The sequence below is a fragment of the Pongo abelii genome, chromosome 17 (genome assembly GCF_028885655.2).
Source record: "Pongo abelii isolate AG06213 chromosome 17, NHGRI_mPonAbe1-v2.0_pri, whole genome shotgun sequence".
In the NCBI taxonomy this organism is placed as follows: domain Eukaryota; kingdom Metazoa; phylum Chordata; class Mammalia; order Primates; family Hominidae; genus Pongo; species Pongo abelii.
Window position 1 is genome coordinate 42,229,859 of NC_072002.2, and position 20,298 is coordinate 42,250,156.

Here is a 20,298-nt window from a genome sequence, read left to right on the forward strand (position 1 = left end):
ATTCAAAGTGGGAAAGCTGGAGTCTACACCTGGGGGTCCTGTAGAACTCCAGAGCTTGAAGTCTGAAACACACATCATACTGAGAGCTAACAAAGTAAAATAATCCCCTCATCAGGTTTACAAACGTCCCCTTTATATTACATATCTGAAAAAAGTCCTTATCTATTAATTTTAAGCAATTAGAAACCAGCAGAGACTCAGAAAGGAAAAAAAGAAGGTGCTACACATGTATTCTAAAACCCATACCCTGAAGCTCACTACCCACTTATCTCAATTTATGCACAAAATTAAGTTTCCTAGCCCATGGCAGACAGAGGCAGAGAATTATAAAAAGGAAGACTGATAGAGATGCATATATGAAAGGCAACAAACAGAGTGACTAGAAGACATATAAAAAGAGCCACTCAAAAAACCCAGTGTCTAGGGCCACTGAGGATGGACTTAAGGCATCAACATGTGACAGGACAATAAGATAACAAAGGTATGTCTACATGAATGGTGGATGGGCATCGAGAACAGTCATTGCAAAGACAGTGAAGGATGTTCCAGAACACCTGGCTGAAATGATAAATAAAAGCTGGACCTTGGAATTATAAAAGTCACTTTTCCAGGCAATTGAGTTTTGTAGAAAACTCATTGCATGCATGATGAGGATCTACTGTCTTTCATCAACATACAAGAAAAAACAGCGAACATACCATTGTCAGAAGCAAGGAAGGTAGCATTATATATATTGTTTTTCACATTTGGTGATTCTCGGTCCAAAACAGCAATTGTAGTTATTTGTCCATTCACAGGATCTATTTTTAGCCAATTGGCAGGATCAGATAATTTAGTGTATCTACAAAACGAAAGTGAAGTAAGTTTAATTTCTTTTTATGAATCTTTAAAAAAAGCATATTTTACAGGTTTAGTTCCAAATGCAACTGGCTCATTAACTTGCATTTCTGTAGATGATGGCTGGAAATACAGCTTTAACAGGAAAAGGTATTTTTGTGACAGTGGTATTGGGAGGCACATAAAGGTTGTGTTTGGTCAGGCATGTAGGAAACATTCTACAGGTGTCTGAGGGACAAGACTAGGAGCACAGTCTCCCTAATGTGGGCTTAAAGCAGACTGGAAAGGTATCATTTTAGGTTCTTGTCCACTTCAACAGATATCAATGGTTCAGGTAAAATAGCTTGAATATAGTTTCTAGATAAGCAGTAGCCTCCATGTACAGGAGTTAAGAGAAATTATAATGGAAATTGAATACTGCATCACAGAATACTCCTAAAACATTTTAATACTTTATCATGGCCAACAGGAAGCCACACTGGAGAGAGCACCATAATCCCATTCCTACTTGAATCTTTCACACTGGGCCAAGCCTCAGATCTATACCTTTGCAAAGAAAGTCCTACAGTCTTGAGTCTGAATTGGCAGATTTATCAGCTTAAATTCCTTTTTAAAATTTGGAGTGGGGATTAACTTTTAAAGATTAGATAACCAATTGGATTGGAAAAGGTATGCTATGTTTGGAGAGGTAGAAGTTGTAGGATTTCAATACATCTATTAACTGGCTATTTATTAATAGTTATCTTGATTTCAGTGAATAGAGAAATGGAGAACATTTAACATTCAATAAAAGATAACAATAGAAAGTTATCTTTTAGCAGCAGTTCTGTAAGAAGTTTAATGAAATATAAGTTCATTTTAAAAATGATAATCACCAGCTTTGGAGAACAGTCGCATGGGGTGTGCTCTGGCAACCATCCACTCCCTAATCAGGAAGGATAAATTAGATTTTGCTGAGTTTGGAAATCTTTACAGATAGGTTTTATAAGTCCAATAACTAGTGTACAGGTAAGGGATGAAAATAATTAACTCTTAGATCCTGGTTTTGGCATAAGCTTTCTTTCCTTCATGATGCATGCAGGAGAGATAAATGTTATAAGCCTCTGAAAGTTCCCTGTGGAACCTTTTTGTGATGTTTGGCATAAAGGCACAGGCTAAATAATTTTAAAGTATTTTTTAAGTAAAAATGGCAGATACAGAGAAACAAGAACAGCTTTTTCTTCAAATAGTAAATCCATTTTAATATGGATACAGATATCTATTTATATCTAATATAGTCATTGACTTACTGAGAAGAAAATTCAAAGAATTTTAAATTATCTTTTAATAAGTAGTTTTGATTGCAAAAAATTTCTTACTCAAATAGTGAATTAGATAAATTTTATGCACAGCATAGAACATAAGTAAGCTACAAAAACACTACAAACAGCATTTCATACCTAATATTTTGCTGCATATATCGATCTGGGTCCTGAGCAGTGAATGTTGTCAACATGGTACCGGCATGAAGCCCTTCTTCTTGGCGAATGATCTTAGGATTGGGGGCAAAATAAGGGTTTTCATTTACGTCAATAACTGTAACAGACACGGTTGCAGTGGACTGAGGTGGGTGCTGAATTCCCTTGGCTAATGGCACTTGATTTTCTGCAGCAACAGTAAGGACAAACATCCTATTTGTTTCAAAGTCGATTGGCTGGAAAATAAAAGGGAAGCCATATTTTTGCAGGAAATAAGAATGCTTGCATTCTGTAGTTTATTCCTCTACCAACTTCATTTCCAAAAAATTTATTTCTTCATTCACTACATGACAAGGTTCCTCTCAAGTTTCTGGAAAACATGCATTACCATGGTCACTTATCAAAATATTTATCCCAATTTAACCTAATTATAAATCTTGAGTACTTAAAAGATTTATGTTCACAAAACAGTGCACATGATTACTGCACAGATTTATTTACTTAGGTACATCTAAAAGCTTGATTATTCTTAAGAATAGCATTGTTGACTAAAAATACTAAATAATATAAAGTCAAGTGAGAACATGATGGTCTAAATGTATACTCTCAAACATTAGTACAAAGATCACTCCTCACCCAGGAAAGCTTTCATCAGTCTATGATGAATTGAAGAAAACAAACCAAAAACCAGAAAATGTAATTTTTAAATAAAGCTAAACTTATTTGATTTAAAAGTACCTTTCATAATTTGAAGTACACATTTTGCAGTACAAACATGTATACATAATCACAAACACACCTTTTAAAAATAATACTGTTGGTAGGTGGAAGAGATTTTTCTTTTCCTCTTAGCAAACTAAAACTCTGCTGTCTTCTGGAATATTTCTGGGTATTTTATTGGTCTGTAAAACCCCCAAATTTAAGAAAAACACTCTAGATAAATGCAATGCACAAATAACCCTTCATGTAAATATCAACTTCCAAAGTTCACTGAATCCTGCTGTCACTAGAAATGTTACCAGGAGTCAAATGACTAGACTGGACATTCACTCTTAATTTCCCTTGTTCACCTGCTAATGGAGGTGCAAATAAGCATTACTGTGCAGTAATAACAGGAAAAACAAGAGCATTAAGATCTCTTAGGCTCATAACTGGTAGCCTAAGAATGATCAAGAGGTGACGCTCATGAGAAAGCTTCATTATAAGCAGAAACTGCACCAGTTTCCTACCCTAGACCACCTTTTAAAATCTTCAAACACATCTTTTTTTCTCTCTAAATCCCCAATTCAACATTCTTTTCTCTAGTATTTTAAACAAGACAGAAAAAAAGCCAGAAAGTTAAGACTGCAATATTTAGAGTGATTTCACTACCCACATGAAACCTTCCCCTGATGTAACATTTATGCTAAGGGGTATATGCACAGTTCAAAGTCCTTTAATGTGTATGAAGCTCATTTATCTCTCACAACGCTATGACTAACATACTGTTATCAGCCCCTTTCTGCATGAGAAACCTAGAATTTACAGTGGTTAAATAGCTCGCCATGATCACACAGATATCAGGAGCAGAGCTGGGACTCTAACACAGACAGCAGACTCGAGTTGGTGCTTTTGATCACTATGTTCCTTCTGAGAGTTTCCATTCCCATTCCATTCTACTCATGCATCTGCATAATTATTGGCAACTGGCACTTTAGCACATCTTTCTATGTAAGGTCAACATTTAGGTTCACTTACAAATCAAGAGCGCTTAGGTTGGAGGCAAAGAAGTAAATCTCTTTACTGGGTGGCTAAAAGGAAGGGATGTTCACTTCAACAGGCTTTTCCATTACAGCTACGCATTTATTATTCTTGAAGAACATCCCCTTGGCTTCTAGCATTCAACTGTTTTGTTTGGTTCTTTTTTGACCATAAGATCAGAAGAACCAATTTCTTAACGTCTCGGAAATAGCATTTAAAAACAGCCATGCAAATGCAAGAGCTTTCTAAAATGCAGGCTTTCTTCTTGCCTACTCATTACATTTTACTTCTATGGCTTTTCTGGTTTGTTCACTATCTGCCAATATTTTAATAGCTGTAGACATGAAAATAGCAGGTGTGAGGCATCATTCTTAATAGCTATCAATGGTGATCAAAACTTCACAATGTGACATATCACGAACATATCAACTACACTGACAGTTAATGTTGTTCAGGCCAGTCCTATCCTCAGATTGGTAAAAACTGTCCAAACTGATTCAAAAACAATCATCAAAACTCTCACTCAAAACTCTCATTCAAAAACTCTCACAAAACTCTCATCACAAAACTCTCATTCAAAAACCTTCACATCAGTGATGATGTGAGAGTACTGATGTTGGCCTTAGCCTCAGCATAAATTAAACAGTAAGATATAACCTCCCAAATATATATCAGACCCACATCTGGAGATGTCTGAAAGAAAAATGTCCTAAGTTTCCATTGCAAAACAATGAGTGGGGGACATATATTGGTCCTTGCTGAGCAGCTGTTGGAGAGATCAGTGGCCCGAGGAACACTTACTTTGACCACGGTGACTAACCCGTCGTTGCTGTTTGGGTCGGTCTGGATGGCAAACCGTCCAGTAGGATCTCCGCCACTGATTCTGTACACTGCATTCCAGGCTGGTGTATGGGGTTGATCCTTATCGGTCACAGTTAGATTAGCTACTATGACGTCTACCCTGTTCTCAGGAACTTCACCATAAAACTGCGAGAAAGACAAACCTCAGTCAGAGGAGGAGCATGGACCACTGAAGGACAACTTGTCTTGATGACCACACCGTCCGATTTTACTGCCCCATTAAATTTTTATTATCGACACTAAATGAGGAGACTGATAATGCAGGTAATCACAGCATTTATGTCTGACTTTAAAAATACTGTAACGTTTTTTAGTAGTCCAATTTTTTTCCAAATTACCTTACAGTTTCATTAATATTAAAATCAGCATCCATTTGTGAGTCTCTGGGTGATTATGGTGGGGTGGGGGAAAGAACTTGTCTGTGCAAAATGATTTTACTCCAGATATGGATAATTATATGCTGACAAAGTAGCATAAATCAGTCATGCAGCTCATGCACCTGAAAATATTCATAAGCATTTTGTTGTAACAGCACAGTCTTTTTAGGACATGTTTTCCAGGCAGCTTATTTTAACGACTTTAACAGTGGACTGGGAGACTACGAAGAAACAAATTACTTGGATGCCTCGTGTAAGGCCCTGATGACAGAAATGTCCGAGTTAGCAGCCATGCTACTATTAGGTGAAGCAAGTTCCACCTCTATTTAACACATTTATTATTCATGACCAACCTTCTCAGTAACGAACTACAGACCCAAAGTTGTGTGAGTGACAGGCTGTACTCACCGTCATGGCAGTAAACTCTGGAGGATTGTCATTGACATCTGTCACTGTGATGATGGCCGTGGCTGTGTTTGAAAGGCCATATGTGGGATTGCCTTCCATGTCTGTAGCTTGAATTATTAACGTATACTGTTGCACTTTCTAAAAAGACATAAAGGTAACAACTTAAATGAAACTAATTCCTCAAGAAGACATAACAGTTGTTCTCTAAATGGCTCTTTATAATGCAAGGAGAGCATGGCATCATTCATTCTGATTAACATGACTTGAAATTTCCCAAGTGGAGTTTCCTTTAACTTATGAAGCACAGGTCTGGTCCTTGTCTAGAGAGATTTAACTGTGTATATTCACCTCTACTGGCAGAAAGGAATGCACTGCAGATGTGTGAAATTCACAGCTAAGCTGAAACCTCCATCTGGTTCCAACTTTTGCCTTTCTTCACTTCACGAGATTATGATCAAGCATTCAAGTCATTTGATTCGTATTTACTTTCTTGTATGTTAATTTCTACCCAGTTTAGGATACTAAAGACAATGAAGAATCTCAAGAGAGGGAGAAGAACACATATATAATTCACAAAGTATATAAGCTTTCCTTTTATATGTTCCTACATATATTCTATTATTACAGGGTAGATGCAATATTTCCCCTTAAATTCCATTAATACATATGATTCAAAACCATATAGAAGAGATATACAGTATTCTTAAACAAAGTCAAAACTTGAAGGGTTTACGTTTATTTCCGTAGTCTTCTAACAGGGCATATATTTGATAATTGCATATTCAATGGACTAGGATTTGGGTATAACACTCATTGTGTCCACTGCTTTAAGCACAGACCTACAATGGATATAAATATTGATACATTTACATGTAGATGATTATTATTAGACAGGCATCCACTACTTTCAAATTCCAGGTTGACTGTTTTAAAAGAGCCAAATTAAGCTATAATATATCTAAGAGAAAATGCTGAGATTGAGAAGTCAGGCATTTGCTGAATAAGTTTTATATTAGGAAAACCTAACTTTAAACAATGTCTAAAATCATTTGGAATCTCTGTGGAAATTGGCACAGATAGATCACAAACAGTGATCATTTTCATAAATGTTAAAACTTCTGAACAACAAAATCCACTACATACAAAAATAAACTGTCACTGCAAAGTGCAGTTTTCCCTGTTTCTAAATATAGCTAACATTATGAATGGCCATTCTTAAGGGATTTCTGAAGCTTAGATAGAACAGACACAAATTGTAGCTTTTGATTTAGTTGTCAGAGGGAGGGGCAAAGAAAAGAAATGAGTAGGAAGGAAAGCCAAACCACCCACATTAGATTCTAAGTCTCTGTCTGTCCACCCAAATGCCAATCTCTAGCGGTTATTTATTTCAGTTATTTTTTTGTCTTCCTAAAAGAGAAAATGTTACACTTTTTTGAATTAAAAAACATACACGCAATAAGAAATAATGTTGGTTGAGTCATTTAATTTTTTCTTAACCCACAGTACCTCACTATAATGTTAACATAGGCTAAGGGCCAGGTGCGGTGGCTCACGCCTGTAATCCCAGTACTTTGGGAGGCCGAGGCGGGAGGATCACGAGGTCAGGAGTTTGAGACTAGTCTGGCCAACATAGTGAAACCCCGTCTCTACTAAAAATACACAAAAAATTAGCCGGGCGTGGTGATGGGCGCCTGTAATCCCAGCTACTCGGGAGGCTGAGGCAGGAGAATCACGTGAACCCAGGAGGTGGAGGTTGCAGTGAGCCGAGATTGTTGCCACTGCACTCCAGCCTGGGCGACAGAATGAGACTCCATCTCAAAAAAAAAAAAAAAATGTTAACGTAGGCTGTAATACTTCTTCAGTTGGTTTCCTTCCCCAATTAGAAGTGTCACTTCAGCTTAATGCTTTCATGGTTAGTGAGAGAATTTTGCGGGACATTCAGTTCAGCCTCCCAGCTGAAAACCATGAAAATAAAAACTTTTATGACTTTTGAAATGTCAGTTTTGTTAGCTGCTATTTGCAGAAACAGATGAACATTCTCAAAAAGACAGAAAAAAAGGAAGCTTATTTTTTAAGAAGTTAACTCACATAGGTATTACATGACGGTATAGTTATTTCCTAATGTCTAGTCAACAAAAATCCTTAGAATTATGTAAGCATAATACATCCAATAATTTTCCATTGATCTGCAATATTGGAATTAGAAGCTAATACTTGAAATTTCTTATTGCTGCAAGCTAGTCTGGAAATTTTAAATTACAAAAGGACACTTGTTATTTCCAAAGTACAATATCTCTTCAAATAAAAAAAAACTCCACTTGGTAAACAGTAAATAATGTCATCTCCATTTTCAAATGCCTGATTGATAAAACATTCTTATATTTAGTAAGGAAGCCTTGATAGCCTACATTTTAGACAAATGAACTGCTTAGAGCTTCTTGCCTAATTTGGTCATTGGGCATCTGGTTGTGAACGACTAACATTTAGATTCCATAAGGGTTCGACTTTCCGCTCTCATAGTACCTTAGCTGATCAAGGGGATTCTGCTTGAAAACTTCTCCCTTCCTGCTCTATATGGAATTAAATCCAAACTCATCTGCTTGCTGTCAATCCTTCCCTCTCTGAAACTCGCCTATTTTACAAAAGTGATTCCTCCCATTTGCTTACCCCACACCTGGAGCTATTTTGCATTTATCTTCAAATGCCCTGTCATGATCCTATGTCATTGCATTTGGCATTCTCCTCTGCCTAGACAAGTGGATGTTACCCAGAGTGAACATTTTGGGTTGTCACAACTAAGGAGTGCTTAGTTGTGACAACCAAACTCAATACCGACATCTAATGGGTAGAGGAAAAGGATGCTGCTAAACATCCTATGATGCACAAGACAGGCCTTATAACCAAGTAAAAATGTCACAGTGCCCTGGTTGAGAAACCCTTGCCTAGAATACCATTCCCTTCATTCCAAGCCTGGCTAACATGCGGCTTAAAAGTCACTTTGGAGATGACTTCTGAAAGTCCTTGAGGAAGAGCTGTTTGTGTCCTCAGGACACAGCCCTCACAACACACCCCATCACTGTTTATAGTTTATATGGCTGTTATCAGTCGTATGTCTGTATCTGCCTCACTGTGCATGTGTGTGCATACAGAGACAAATACACACACACAAGTGTCCCAAGGGCCCTTGCTTTGTTGATGCTTGTGTCACTGGCATATGGCACAGTGCCTGACTCAGATTAAGAATTCCACAAATGCTTCTGACTTGGTGGATGGATGGGTGAATGCATAAGAAACCTTGGGTTTTGCATGATCTTATCTCAGGTAAAGAAAAAACCATCTTATATTCACATGGATAGCTATAATTTACTTCTTAAAACCCATACTGGGAGCATAAACTAGCTCACCTTTTCCCAAAACCACAGTGATTCATATACAATAGTCCCAATTCTAACATTTCCTCATACTATGAGTCACTTCCTATTTATCTTGACATTAATTTCCCTTTTTAAAGCTTAATTTATTGTAAAAGTCCATAAATGGAAAGCTAACATCACTTATCATAAATATGACAGTAAAAAACATGATGAAATTCTCAGATTCTGGCAGTCTCTACTTGATGAAGTAGCACCTGAAAGGCTGTGTCTGCTTGCTGTCCTAGAGGCTTCTCTGCATTTACCAATTAAAATCTTAGGCACGTGCAGCACAATTTTGAAACACTGAACTAGAGTGACATCAGTGAATGAGGAGGTGAGAACATTCAGTCATTCATACAGCTGACATTTAATGAAATGTCTTCTAAATGTCAGGCAATGGAGTATTTACTTGGATAAAACAGTGACCAGAACGAGATACAGCCTTGCTTTCACTAAGTGATGGAGGCAGAGAGTAACGGATCACAGGACCATATAGAGCCACCAAATGCATGAATGCAAGTCTAGAAATGGTAGGAAGAAGTAATATGAAGAACCTTCAATAGTGCATACCAACTATCAGGCTGGTGCAAAAGTAACTGCAGTTTTTGTCATTACTTTTAATGGCAATTACTTTTAATGTCATTATTTTGAGTAAAAAGAGAAGAACTTGATGACTAAACAGATTGCAGGTAGAGGGACAGCAGGGCATGGGAAAGGCAATTAAACGATGACCTTGGGAGACTGAGGAGAAGGTCCCGGTCACATGAAATAGGAAATTCATCATAAATCACAGGTTTCAGGAGATGACAGATTTGCCTCTAGATAAATTGGGTTGGGGACAGAGAGCTGAATAATAATGTCACCGAAACTTAAGAGGGAAGTATAGATTTGTGACTCTGTTCAAATTCATTTTTTTTGAGACAGAGTCTCGCTCTGTCGCCCAGGCTGGAGTGCAGTGGCGCGATCTCTGCTCACTGCAAGCTCTGCCTCCCGGGTTCACGCCATTCTCCTGCCTCAGCCTCCCAAGTAGCTGGGACTACAGGCGCCCGTCACCACACCTGGCTAATTTTTTGTATTTTTAGTAGAGATGGGGTTTCACCGTGTTAGCCAGGATGGTCTCGATCTCCTGACCTCATGATCCGCCCGCCTCTGCCTCCCAAAAGTGCTGGGATTACAGGCGTGAGCCACCACGCCTGGCCAACTCTGTTCAAATTCTTAACTGCTAAGCCCCAGTTCCCTCACCAGTGAAATGGTACTAAAAGTACCATCTACCTTATAAATGTGGTCTTTCTTTTGTATACATATTACATGCTGGCACTGTTCCAAGGGCCTTGATTTAAAAACAAAAAACAAAAAAACAACTTTTATTGAGTTTGAGCACTATGTGCCTGGTACAGTGCTATGCACTATGCATTATTTCAGTTAGTCCTCACAATAATCCTATGAGGCAGGTGGGGTTTTGAAACCCCATTTTACAGATGAAGAAATAGGCTTAGGAAGGTAAGGGAGCTTGCCATGGACACCCAGCCATAAGAGGCAGAGACTAGATTTGAACTCAGGTATGAGTCAAGAATCTGTACCATTAATCAATCCACTACGTGAGTGCCCTCTAAGATGGTAAGAGTACTGCACACGTGCAGCATGTGCACAGGTCAAGCGGGGGAAGCAGGTGGAAAGCCGGAGTTCAAGTAGATGAGGAAGGAGTGGAAGTATTTTTTGTTTGTTTGTTCTTGAGACAGGGTCTCACTCTGTCACACAGGCTGGACTGCAGTGGCGCGATTACGGCTCACTGCAGCCTTGACCACCCAGACTCAGGTGACAGGTGATCCTCTTACCTTAGCCTCCTGAGTAGCTGGGATTACAGGCATGCACCACCGCGCCTGGCTAATTTTTTGTATTTTTAGTAGAGACAGGGTTTCGCCATGTGGCCCAGGCTGGTCTCAAACTCCTAGGCTCAACTGATCTGCCTGCCTTGAGTGCTGGCTGCCCCTTGGAGAAGACTGGTGTGGAACTCAGGTAAAGTATAGTAACTTAAACATTTCTTTACAATTCATGTTCAGGGTAATGAGACAAGGAATATCTGCCCCACTGGATGTTGAGAATGGGAATCTAGATATACTTTCTGTATAACACAGTCTATATAGAGGTATGCAGAGACTACCATGGGTGATCAGAGAAGGGATTGAGAACTGGCTCTCAGAGGGTAAGGATTAGCCTGTTATGTAGGAAAAGAATATTTAGGTAGAGGAAACGGGAACAGAAGAATAGAAAACTTCCTATTTGCACAAGGACTGCATGTGGTTCAATGAGTGGTTGGGCATCATTTGTATGTGAAAGGCAAGTAATTCTGGGGGGTTAAGGAGGGTTTTGGGGCCTGTGGGCGGCAAGCCACCCAGGCGCCAAGGCAAGAGACAGAGGACACGAGCTGTTCCAGTATAATAAAATGTAAAACAAGAATAGTTATACCAGATATAGATCTTAGATATGATTATATATGAATATCATTGATCATTAGTTTGTATCAATTACTTTTTATTCCAATAGTATAATAATCCTCGCTCTATAATCATAGCCTAGGAAAAACCAGGCCATACAGAGATAGGAGCTGAGGGGACACAGTGAGGAGTGACCAGAAGTCAAGAGTGCGAGACTTCTGCTATGCCTGGACAGGGCCACCAGAGGACTCCTTGGTCCAGCGGTAACGCCAGCGTCTGGGAAGACGCCCATTGCCAGGCGGACTGTGGTCCAGCGGTAGCGTTAAGTGTCAAGGGAAAACACCCACTACTTAGTAGACCGGGAAAGGGGGGGGGGGTCTCCCTTTCCCCGGGGGAGTTTAGAGAAGACTCTGCTCCTCTACCTGTTGTGGAGGGCCTGACATCAGTTAGGCTCGCCCGCAGTTATCCGGAGGCCTAACCGTCTCCCTGTGATGCTGTGCTTCAGTGGTCACACTCCTAGTTCGCCTTCATGTTCCATCCTGTACACCTGGCTCTGCCTTCTAGATAGCAGTAGTAAATTAGTGAAAGTACTAATAGTCCCTGATATGCAGAAATAATGGCGTAAGCTGTCTTTCTCTCTGTCTCCTCTCCCTCTCTGCCTCGGCTGCCAGGCAGGGAAGGGCCCCCTGTCCAGTGGACACGTGACCTTACCTATCATTGGAGGTGACTCACACTCTTTACCCTGCCCCTTTTGCTCTGTATCCAATAAATAACAGCGCAGCCAGACATTCGGGGCCACTACCGGTCTCCGCGCATTGGTGGTAGTGGTCCCCCGGGCCCAGCTGTCTTTTATCTCTTTGTCTTGTGTCTTTATTTCTACACTCTCTCGTCACCGCACACAGGGAGAGACCCACCGACCCTGTGGGGCTGGTCCCTACAGGGCCAAGGTCACAGAGGGTCTGGAAAGCACTATTAAAAAGTTCTAACTTCATCCTATAGGGCGTGGAGAGCTATGTTACCACAGCGGAGACCCAGCAGGTTTGTAGATTATGAAGCAACCTGTAGAGAAAGGAAGATCGAAGACACAACAGAAAACAGGAGAACACCCCTTCAGGATGGAACTAGAAGTTGAAGGCACCAACAGAAAGATTATTAGGTTTGGAAAACAGGAAGTATTTCTTTCATCTTATGAAGAGGAGTAAAGGGGATAGATAGTGCTCAACCAGGAGATGCTGCTGTTGCTATTCATGATGGCAGTGGGGAAAACAATAGCTCAGATTTATTAGGCACTGTGCTGAATGCTTTTTAAAACGCTTTTAAATTTATACATTATATATATGTATATATATATATACATTTTTTTTGAGACAGGTTGATATGGTTTGGCTCTGTGTCCCCACCCAAATCTCACCTTGATTTGTAATCCTCATAATCCCCATGTGTCAAGGGCGGAACCGGGTGGAGGTAACTGAATCATGGGTGCAGTTTCCTTCATACTGTTCTCATGATAATGCCTGAGTCTCACAATATCTGATGGTTTTATAAGCATCTGGCATTTCCCCTGCTTGCACTCTTCATTTCTCTCCTTCCGCCCTGTGAAGAGGTGCCTTCTGCCATGATTGTAGGCTTCCTGAGGCCTCCCCAGCCATGTGGAACTGTGAGCCAATTAAACTTCTTTTCTATCCAGTCTCAGTTATTTCTTCACAGCAGTGTGAGGACAGACTAATACAGAGGGTCTCACTCTGCCACTCAGGCTGCAGTGCAGTGGTGCAATCACGGCTCACTGCAGCCTTGACCTCCCAGGCTCAGGTGATTCTCCTGCTCAGCCTCCCAAGTGGCTGGGACTACAGGTGCACACCACCATTGCCCAGCTAATTTTTGTATTTTTTGTAGAGATGGGGTTTCGCCATGTTGTCCAGGCAGGTCTTGAACTTCCGGGCTCAAGCCACCCACCCACCTCAACCTCCCAAAATGCTGTGATTACAGATATGAGCCACCACGCCTGGCCTGAATGCTTTATGTGTCATGTTAGATAATTCTTAAAACTGTCCCATGAGGTAGGTAATACTATTATCCCCATTTACGGATGCAGGAGCTGAGGTTTCAGGTTAATACACTGAAAGTCAAACAGCTCATAATAAGCAGAGCCAGAGTTCAAACCTGGGGGGAGCAGGGGTGAGTCTTTGGCAGTCCTGCACAAAAAGGGCAGAAAATGGACATGAAGTGGAAAGGCCAGGAATACTACCAGCAAGTAATGTCACAAGAGGACAGATGGGAATAAACGCTGAAGACTGGGTAATGTGGCAAATACACCTTTAGTTCTGGAGAAGCTGAAGAATTAAAATTCAATTTTTAAAACCTGAAGATTAAAGAAAAATAAAAACCTGAATCTCAGTAAGCATTTCAATGATTAGGAGTTCAATCACTTAAAGGTGTCATACATCCTGAGAGCATGAGAACACACATTACTTTTGACAGAAAGGAAACTGTGAATTCTAATAGAAATAAAAGAATTTCAAGCCTGCACGAGGCCTGAAAAAGTCAAAGTAATTTATCCCTGGCCTCAGGAAGAATTATCATAAACCATCCAAGATAGATAAATTTTTTCTATGTTAAATGACTTTCAGAAAAGGAAGGTTTTCCATAATTTTCCCTAGTAACTCATTGTTGTGTTTAATAATTTCACTGTCAAGAAGCTATTTCTCATACTGTATCTAACCCATAATTCTATAGTTTCAAATCCATTTCCACATTAGTTTCATCAAGGGGTAGTGAACAGCTTCTCTATCCACTGGAAGATAAACTTAACGACGATTATGGCCTCACGTCAGGCTTTCATCCTCTAAACGAAATACAGTCTGATTTTTAAACATGGTTGGTCTGTTTTAGTAAAAAGTATCTTTAATTTTCCATGCCTCTTTCTTTCCATACAACAGCCAGTCTAAATGAGATAGTAATATTACCGTATGAAAACAGGATGAAGTCTCATTTCTGTATCTCACAATGACAATGTGGATGAAAGAGAAATATTAGGATTATGAAATGAACTAAATCTACTTGGTATATGAGCAACCTAGCACTGAAGAAAGAATACTGAAAATTACCCCATATTCTCTAATAAATTATGGCATTCATGCTGAGTTTATCAGCATATAAAAATAGTATTTCATATGGTAATGAAGAGGTGAAAATATATACATGTTCCAAATATTACTGAACTAAAAGTACTACTTAAGAAACTAAACTGATTGCAACAATCTCTGATGCAAATCATTTCTAGAAAAAGAACTGTTGATGCCTACAAGTCAATAGGTACAATGTCATAGACATACACTAACTCCTAAGTAAGGCTTTCAGCTCAGAATCAACTAATCTTTATTGGCTCATATTACTTTATTGTAGTGCTTCTAGCACTATTTTGTGTAAACAATTAATTGCAATAATAATCTTTTCTTCTATTCAATTCAAATGAATGCTTCTATGGCAAATAAAGTGTCAAGAAACACGAACTTCTAAAATCCTTGTCAATGATATTTTACTGCAGTGGGTATAACGTCTCCTTTTGACATACATAATCTGAAGTCTCATTACAGTAAAAGCTGGCTCAGCCAGAAATCTACAAAGCACAGATCTCCCTATGAGTTGGCACTTTGATGTTTCACTCAAACAATGATTACATATGGTCAAAATAATGACCTTGAGAGTCTGTAAGAAAATAGTCAGGACAGAATCAAGAAAGGATGAAAAAGTTTCACTAGGAGTGGGGTTTTCAGGAAAGAATATGAGCAGTGCTCGAATCAGACCGGAAGAACTAGAAGATCCAAGATCAAATAAAGGAGCAAGGCATGCCTGGCCGAGGGGATCACATGTACAAAAACACAGGGGTAAGTAGGAGCACAGTGGGTCAAGGCCTGTAACACTGAGATGACCCACCGGGAATTAACAGAAGTACCCGTTCCCTCTCAGACTGTGATACTGCATAGTATTTCAATGCCTTCAACATTGCATACATTTTCAATTAAATGTTATTTCAGAAATGTGTTTCTCTGTATTTCTAACTTTAAATACTTGTGAGTACAATTAATGCAGTTACTACTGCTTAAATCTTTTAAGTAAATTAATCATAGAGTTAAGGGGTTAGTTCTAATAAAGAAGATAATCTACTATATACTCTATCAGCCTATTCACAAGGGCTACAAAAAACCAAATCACATACATGTTATTTGCAGCCTTTTAATAACACAAGCGTTAACAATTATCCTAAGTCTGTGTGTCAGTTATTTGACTGTGATTTTTAATTCCTCACAAAAACCTTTGACTATAAAGGAAAACTGAGGAAATGTTAAAAATTTTAAAAATTAGATACCAGAGAATATTGCTTAGTCAGTATCACATTAAATACTACATAGGCTAGCATTGATTTATCCAGTATATATACATCATTTAACCAGTTTGAAGCTCTGCAGAAAAATATACAACAGATTACTTAATGAAAATGATTAGCATTTGAATAACACTGTGAGTATATTGTAATGTGGAGATAAAATGTATGTGATATGATATTGTGCACCTTTAAGATTAAAAGCAAACACAAATAAGAGTTTTTGGTTGGCTTACTTCTCGATCAAGTCCAGCTGCCACTGTGATAATGTCACCAGTCTCATTGTTGATTGTAAACATGTTAGGTGAAGGGGTGCTTGGAGCCTGAGACAGGATTCTGTACCTCAACATCCCATTGAGGGCATTGGGATCGTCAGCATCAATTGCCGTTACGGTCATCACATATGTTCCTAGAGACAGTGTACATGGAAAATGAATGGTTACCCTTCATTCCAGGGACCCCAAAAGAGAAGCTATATTTATTGTTTTGATATGTCTTATTTTCACTTTTTAAAAACAAATATTTAAAGTCATTTAGACTTGATTAAAAATGCTACTCATAAGAACAGTACTTATTTCAAAAAAGATAAAACCTGGTCTGGATCTTTGAATGAAAAATTACACAACATACATATTTATAAAAACTCAATTTTTCCATAACTTAGAAGATAAATTCACTTTATGATTCCAAAAAGGTTCATTTTAGACATTAATATATATAAAATGCAAATAATGGGTAATACAGATACCATTAGAAACATAATTTATTGCTGCTGATTCTTCCCTCTGTCATCTTTTCTTCCGTTATGCAATGATGTCTAAAATAACATGCTGAGTATGATTCTCCCCAGTGCCTGAGTCACTTTCCGAATGTAGGCTGTGTGCAGAACGCGGCACACTCCATTTCCTCAGGTCATAAGGAACCATTTCATGCACTGCTGTTTTGGTACATTGCATAGAGATTTGGCATGTGGTTCATTATTTCCTCAGTGATTAAAAGAACATTGGAACCAACTTAGAGACTTCCATTTATCAGATATTTTGGAAAAGAAATCTTCAAAGCCTTTGTATCAAATTAGTTCAAACTAGCCAGACAAACTGTAATTTAGAAGTAGAGTGAGAAGTAGTTACTGTTTAGAATGGTTTGTTCTGTGGGATCCATTTAAGAACTGAATTATGAAATGTTATCTCCAGTCTACCTTCCTTTTGAATACTCAAGTTCAGTTCTACCTTACAGCCTGTTTACATTGGGTATTCTCTCTCTCCATGGTATACCTTGGGTTCTGAACTAACTGTGCTTTGGTAATATTATTCTAATCTCATTTCAGAACTTGTCCCTTTAAACGATTTACCTATTTTGATTATGTGTCATCCCTACACCCTTATTTTTTCAAAACCTTCAGTGTGTGCTTGCTTGTTTGCATGTTTTTTATTTCTCTCCCCTACTACAATTTAAGCTCCAACAGGGCAAGAACTAGCTTGTCACCACTGTATCCACAGTGTCAGAACAAGGCCTACCACACAGCATATGCTTTATAAACATTTGCTGAATGAATGAATAAATCCTCAGAATAAAAAGGTATGTTTCAGAAGTGTGAGCCAAAATATAGATCACAGCGCAGTTTAGCTCAAGATTCATCACAAATCTTGCCTAGAAGGATGTTTTCAAACTTATAGAAGAACCACAAGAAATATACTCACAATATGTCTACTTCTAGCAATAGCTGAGAGTCTTTTATTTATGGGTGGCTCATATGGAAATTCATGGTAAAATGCATAATAAATATAGCTTTAGTGGCACATTTTAAATAATGTTTGTGAAACTATTCTTGTAAAGTTTGAAATAATAGAGAAAAAAAAGAAAATAATATAAAAAAATTCCACAGTCCCAAAAGCCCAATGTTTGTTTTGTTTGGAAGATTTGTATAAGACTTGTGTTTTAGTAAGGAAATGCTGAATTTGCTTTAATTTTACTGTATTTTAAAATACTGAAGAAAGCTACTCTGATGATGTGACTTAGAAGGAGTCACAGATGGCTGAACTTCCTGCACAGCCCCTGGTCTCCCTCCAGCTGCCCCCACCCTACCCCTACATCTTTTCTGAAGAGGCAGAGATACGCACTTGGACCAAGAAAATGTATGCGTTTGAGGCATAGTTGGTTATATCTATAAACTGACTTATGCATAAGGGAGTTGCATAAACTGGTGTCAATGACAAGGGTATTATGCAGCACAATTTTAAATGCTGAGGCTTTTAAAAATACGAAACAAAAATACAATAGCTAATTAAATCTCTCTGAACACCATGCCATCTGAGGAAGCCTGGTCAAATACTTACTTTTACCATCCCTATACCAACTGATTGTCTTGTCCACTGGTTTTCTAGGGGCCTGGCTATTCTACAGTGACTGAAGTGTGTCATATTTTTAATACGAGAATCTAAAATCTTAGTCAAATACCACTTTACAATCATGAGTGGCTTTCCACAAGTGCTATTTCTAGGCCAGGGCATTTTCCATTTTGTTGGTTGAAGGGATATGACTGCAGGGGACATGCTGGCCACCCTGAAAATAACTGTCCTATGGAGCTAGAGGGCAGCAATCACAGATGTCACTAAGCCCCTTCCATGCTTTCGCTATGATTTTGCCACCTAGTCCCAGGAACATGAAGTATCTTTAAGGCTTTCTCACTGTGTTTAATTGCTGCTACGTCTCATACAGTCACATCTGTACTTGATAAACAGAAAGTCTCTCGTCTTCTGGGGCTCACTTTCAAGATGCATTGGCTGTATCAACTAAAGCAGAATGAAAGGATCCTATGTATTCCACAGGACAGAATCAAATACTGTAGTGCATATTTTTTCAATGGTGGGAAAAATAATTATGAGTAATAAGAAGGATTTTTTTTTGTTTTTCTCTCTTCAATTGGTTTTTCCCTAAGTTACCTTACAAAAGCATTGTTTCTCAAAAGCATTATGAATGAAAGAAAACGATCCAAAAAGCCTCATATGATTTCTCCATTTCTTGCTCATATAACAGGGCTGGTTACACCATACTTTTCTCAAGTCATCTTCAAATTATTATCTTTAAACTTACCAGGCTTTGATCCCTCAGGAACTGTCCCATTCCAAACCTGGTGTAAGAACTCAGGTCTGTTGTCATTCATGTCAATAACATTGATGACAATGTCAATGGGGTTCTCCACTTGATTTCCATTAATATCTACTGCATGTGCTCTCAACTGCAAAAGTAATTAGAAAACAGAACTATTTAACAGATTTATGTCTGTAAGAAGATAAATACATCATCATAAGGCTACTAAAACAGCAAGAATAAACTCACAGCTGAAAAACAAAAGCGGTTCTTCCCATCAAAATTTAAGTTACACCAAGTCCATATAATTAGGATAGATATAGTAGCAAAAAGCCATCATTTACTATATGCTAGGCATTGTTCTCAGAGCACAATAGATTTTAACTCCTTTAATTCATGTACAAAAGAGTGAGGCAGAAATTGTCAGCATTTGAAGATGAAATTGAGCCTCAGAAAGACTAGGAAATTTATGAAGGTCACTGCTGTCTCTGCTGACAGGACTTAGATCCAAAACCAGTTGTGTCCAGCTCCAAAATCCCTTCGCTAAACCAGCTGAGAAGACAGACCTAAGGTAATTAAAAATGTGAAAGTAGGCCAGACACGGTGGCTCACGCCTGTAATCCCAGCACTTTGGGAGGCCAAGGTGGGTGGATCACCTGAGGTCAGCAGTTTGAGACCAGCCTGGCCAACATGGCGAAACCCCGTCTCTACTAAAAATACAAAAAAAAAAAATTAGCCGGGCGTGATGGCATATGTCTGTAAGCCCAGCTACTTGGGAGGCTGAGGCAAGAGAATTGCTTGAACCCAAGGTTGCAGTGAGCCGAGATCGTGCCAGTGCACTCCAGCCTGAGTGACAGAGTGGGACTCTGTCTCAAAATAAAAAAAAAGAAGTGGAAGTAGCACAAAGTAGTTATAGAGATCAAGGGAACAGAAAATAATCTAGAAAGAAGTGTACATAGGAAATTTTGACACTAGTTTTTTTCTTCTCCTTAATTGTAAAAGTCATTCACAAACATTAAAAATATACTAGTATATGGCTGGGCACAGTGGCTCATGCCTGTAATCTCAGAACTTTGGGAGGCCAAGGCAGGTGAATCACTTGAGGTCAGGAGTTCGAGATCAGCCTGGCCAACATGGTGAAACCCTGTCTCTACTAAAAATACAAAAAATTAGCTGGGTGTGGTCGTGGGTGCCTGTAATCCCAGCTACTCAGAGGCTGAGGCAGGAAAATCGCTTGAACCCGGGAGGCGGAGGCTGCAGTGAGATGAGATCGTGCCACTGCACTCCAGACTGGGCAAC

The 20,298-nt window shown here is 38.9% G+C and overlaps 1 protein-coding gene across 1 annotated transcript in view; it reads right to left on the minus strand.

The window, feature by feature from the left end:
* CDH2 (cadherin 2) overlaps nucleotides 1-20,298 on the minus strand; it is a 226,277-nt gene that overhangs the window by 36,608 nt on the left and 169,371 nt on the right. Inside the window, 6 exon segments of the mRNA NM_001132373.1 lie at nucleotides 699-841; nucleotides 2,277-2,530; nucleotides 4,836-5,021; nucleotides 5,681-5,818; nucleotides 16,146-16,318; nucleotides 19,003-19,147. Coding sequence (NP_001125845.1) covers nucleotides 699-841; nucleotides 2,277-2,530; nucleotides 4,836-5,021; nucleotides 5,681-5,818; nucleotides 16,146-16,318; nucleotides 19,003-19,147 — 1,039 coding nt within the window.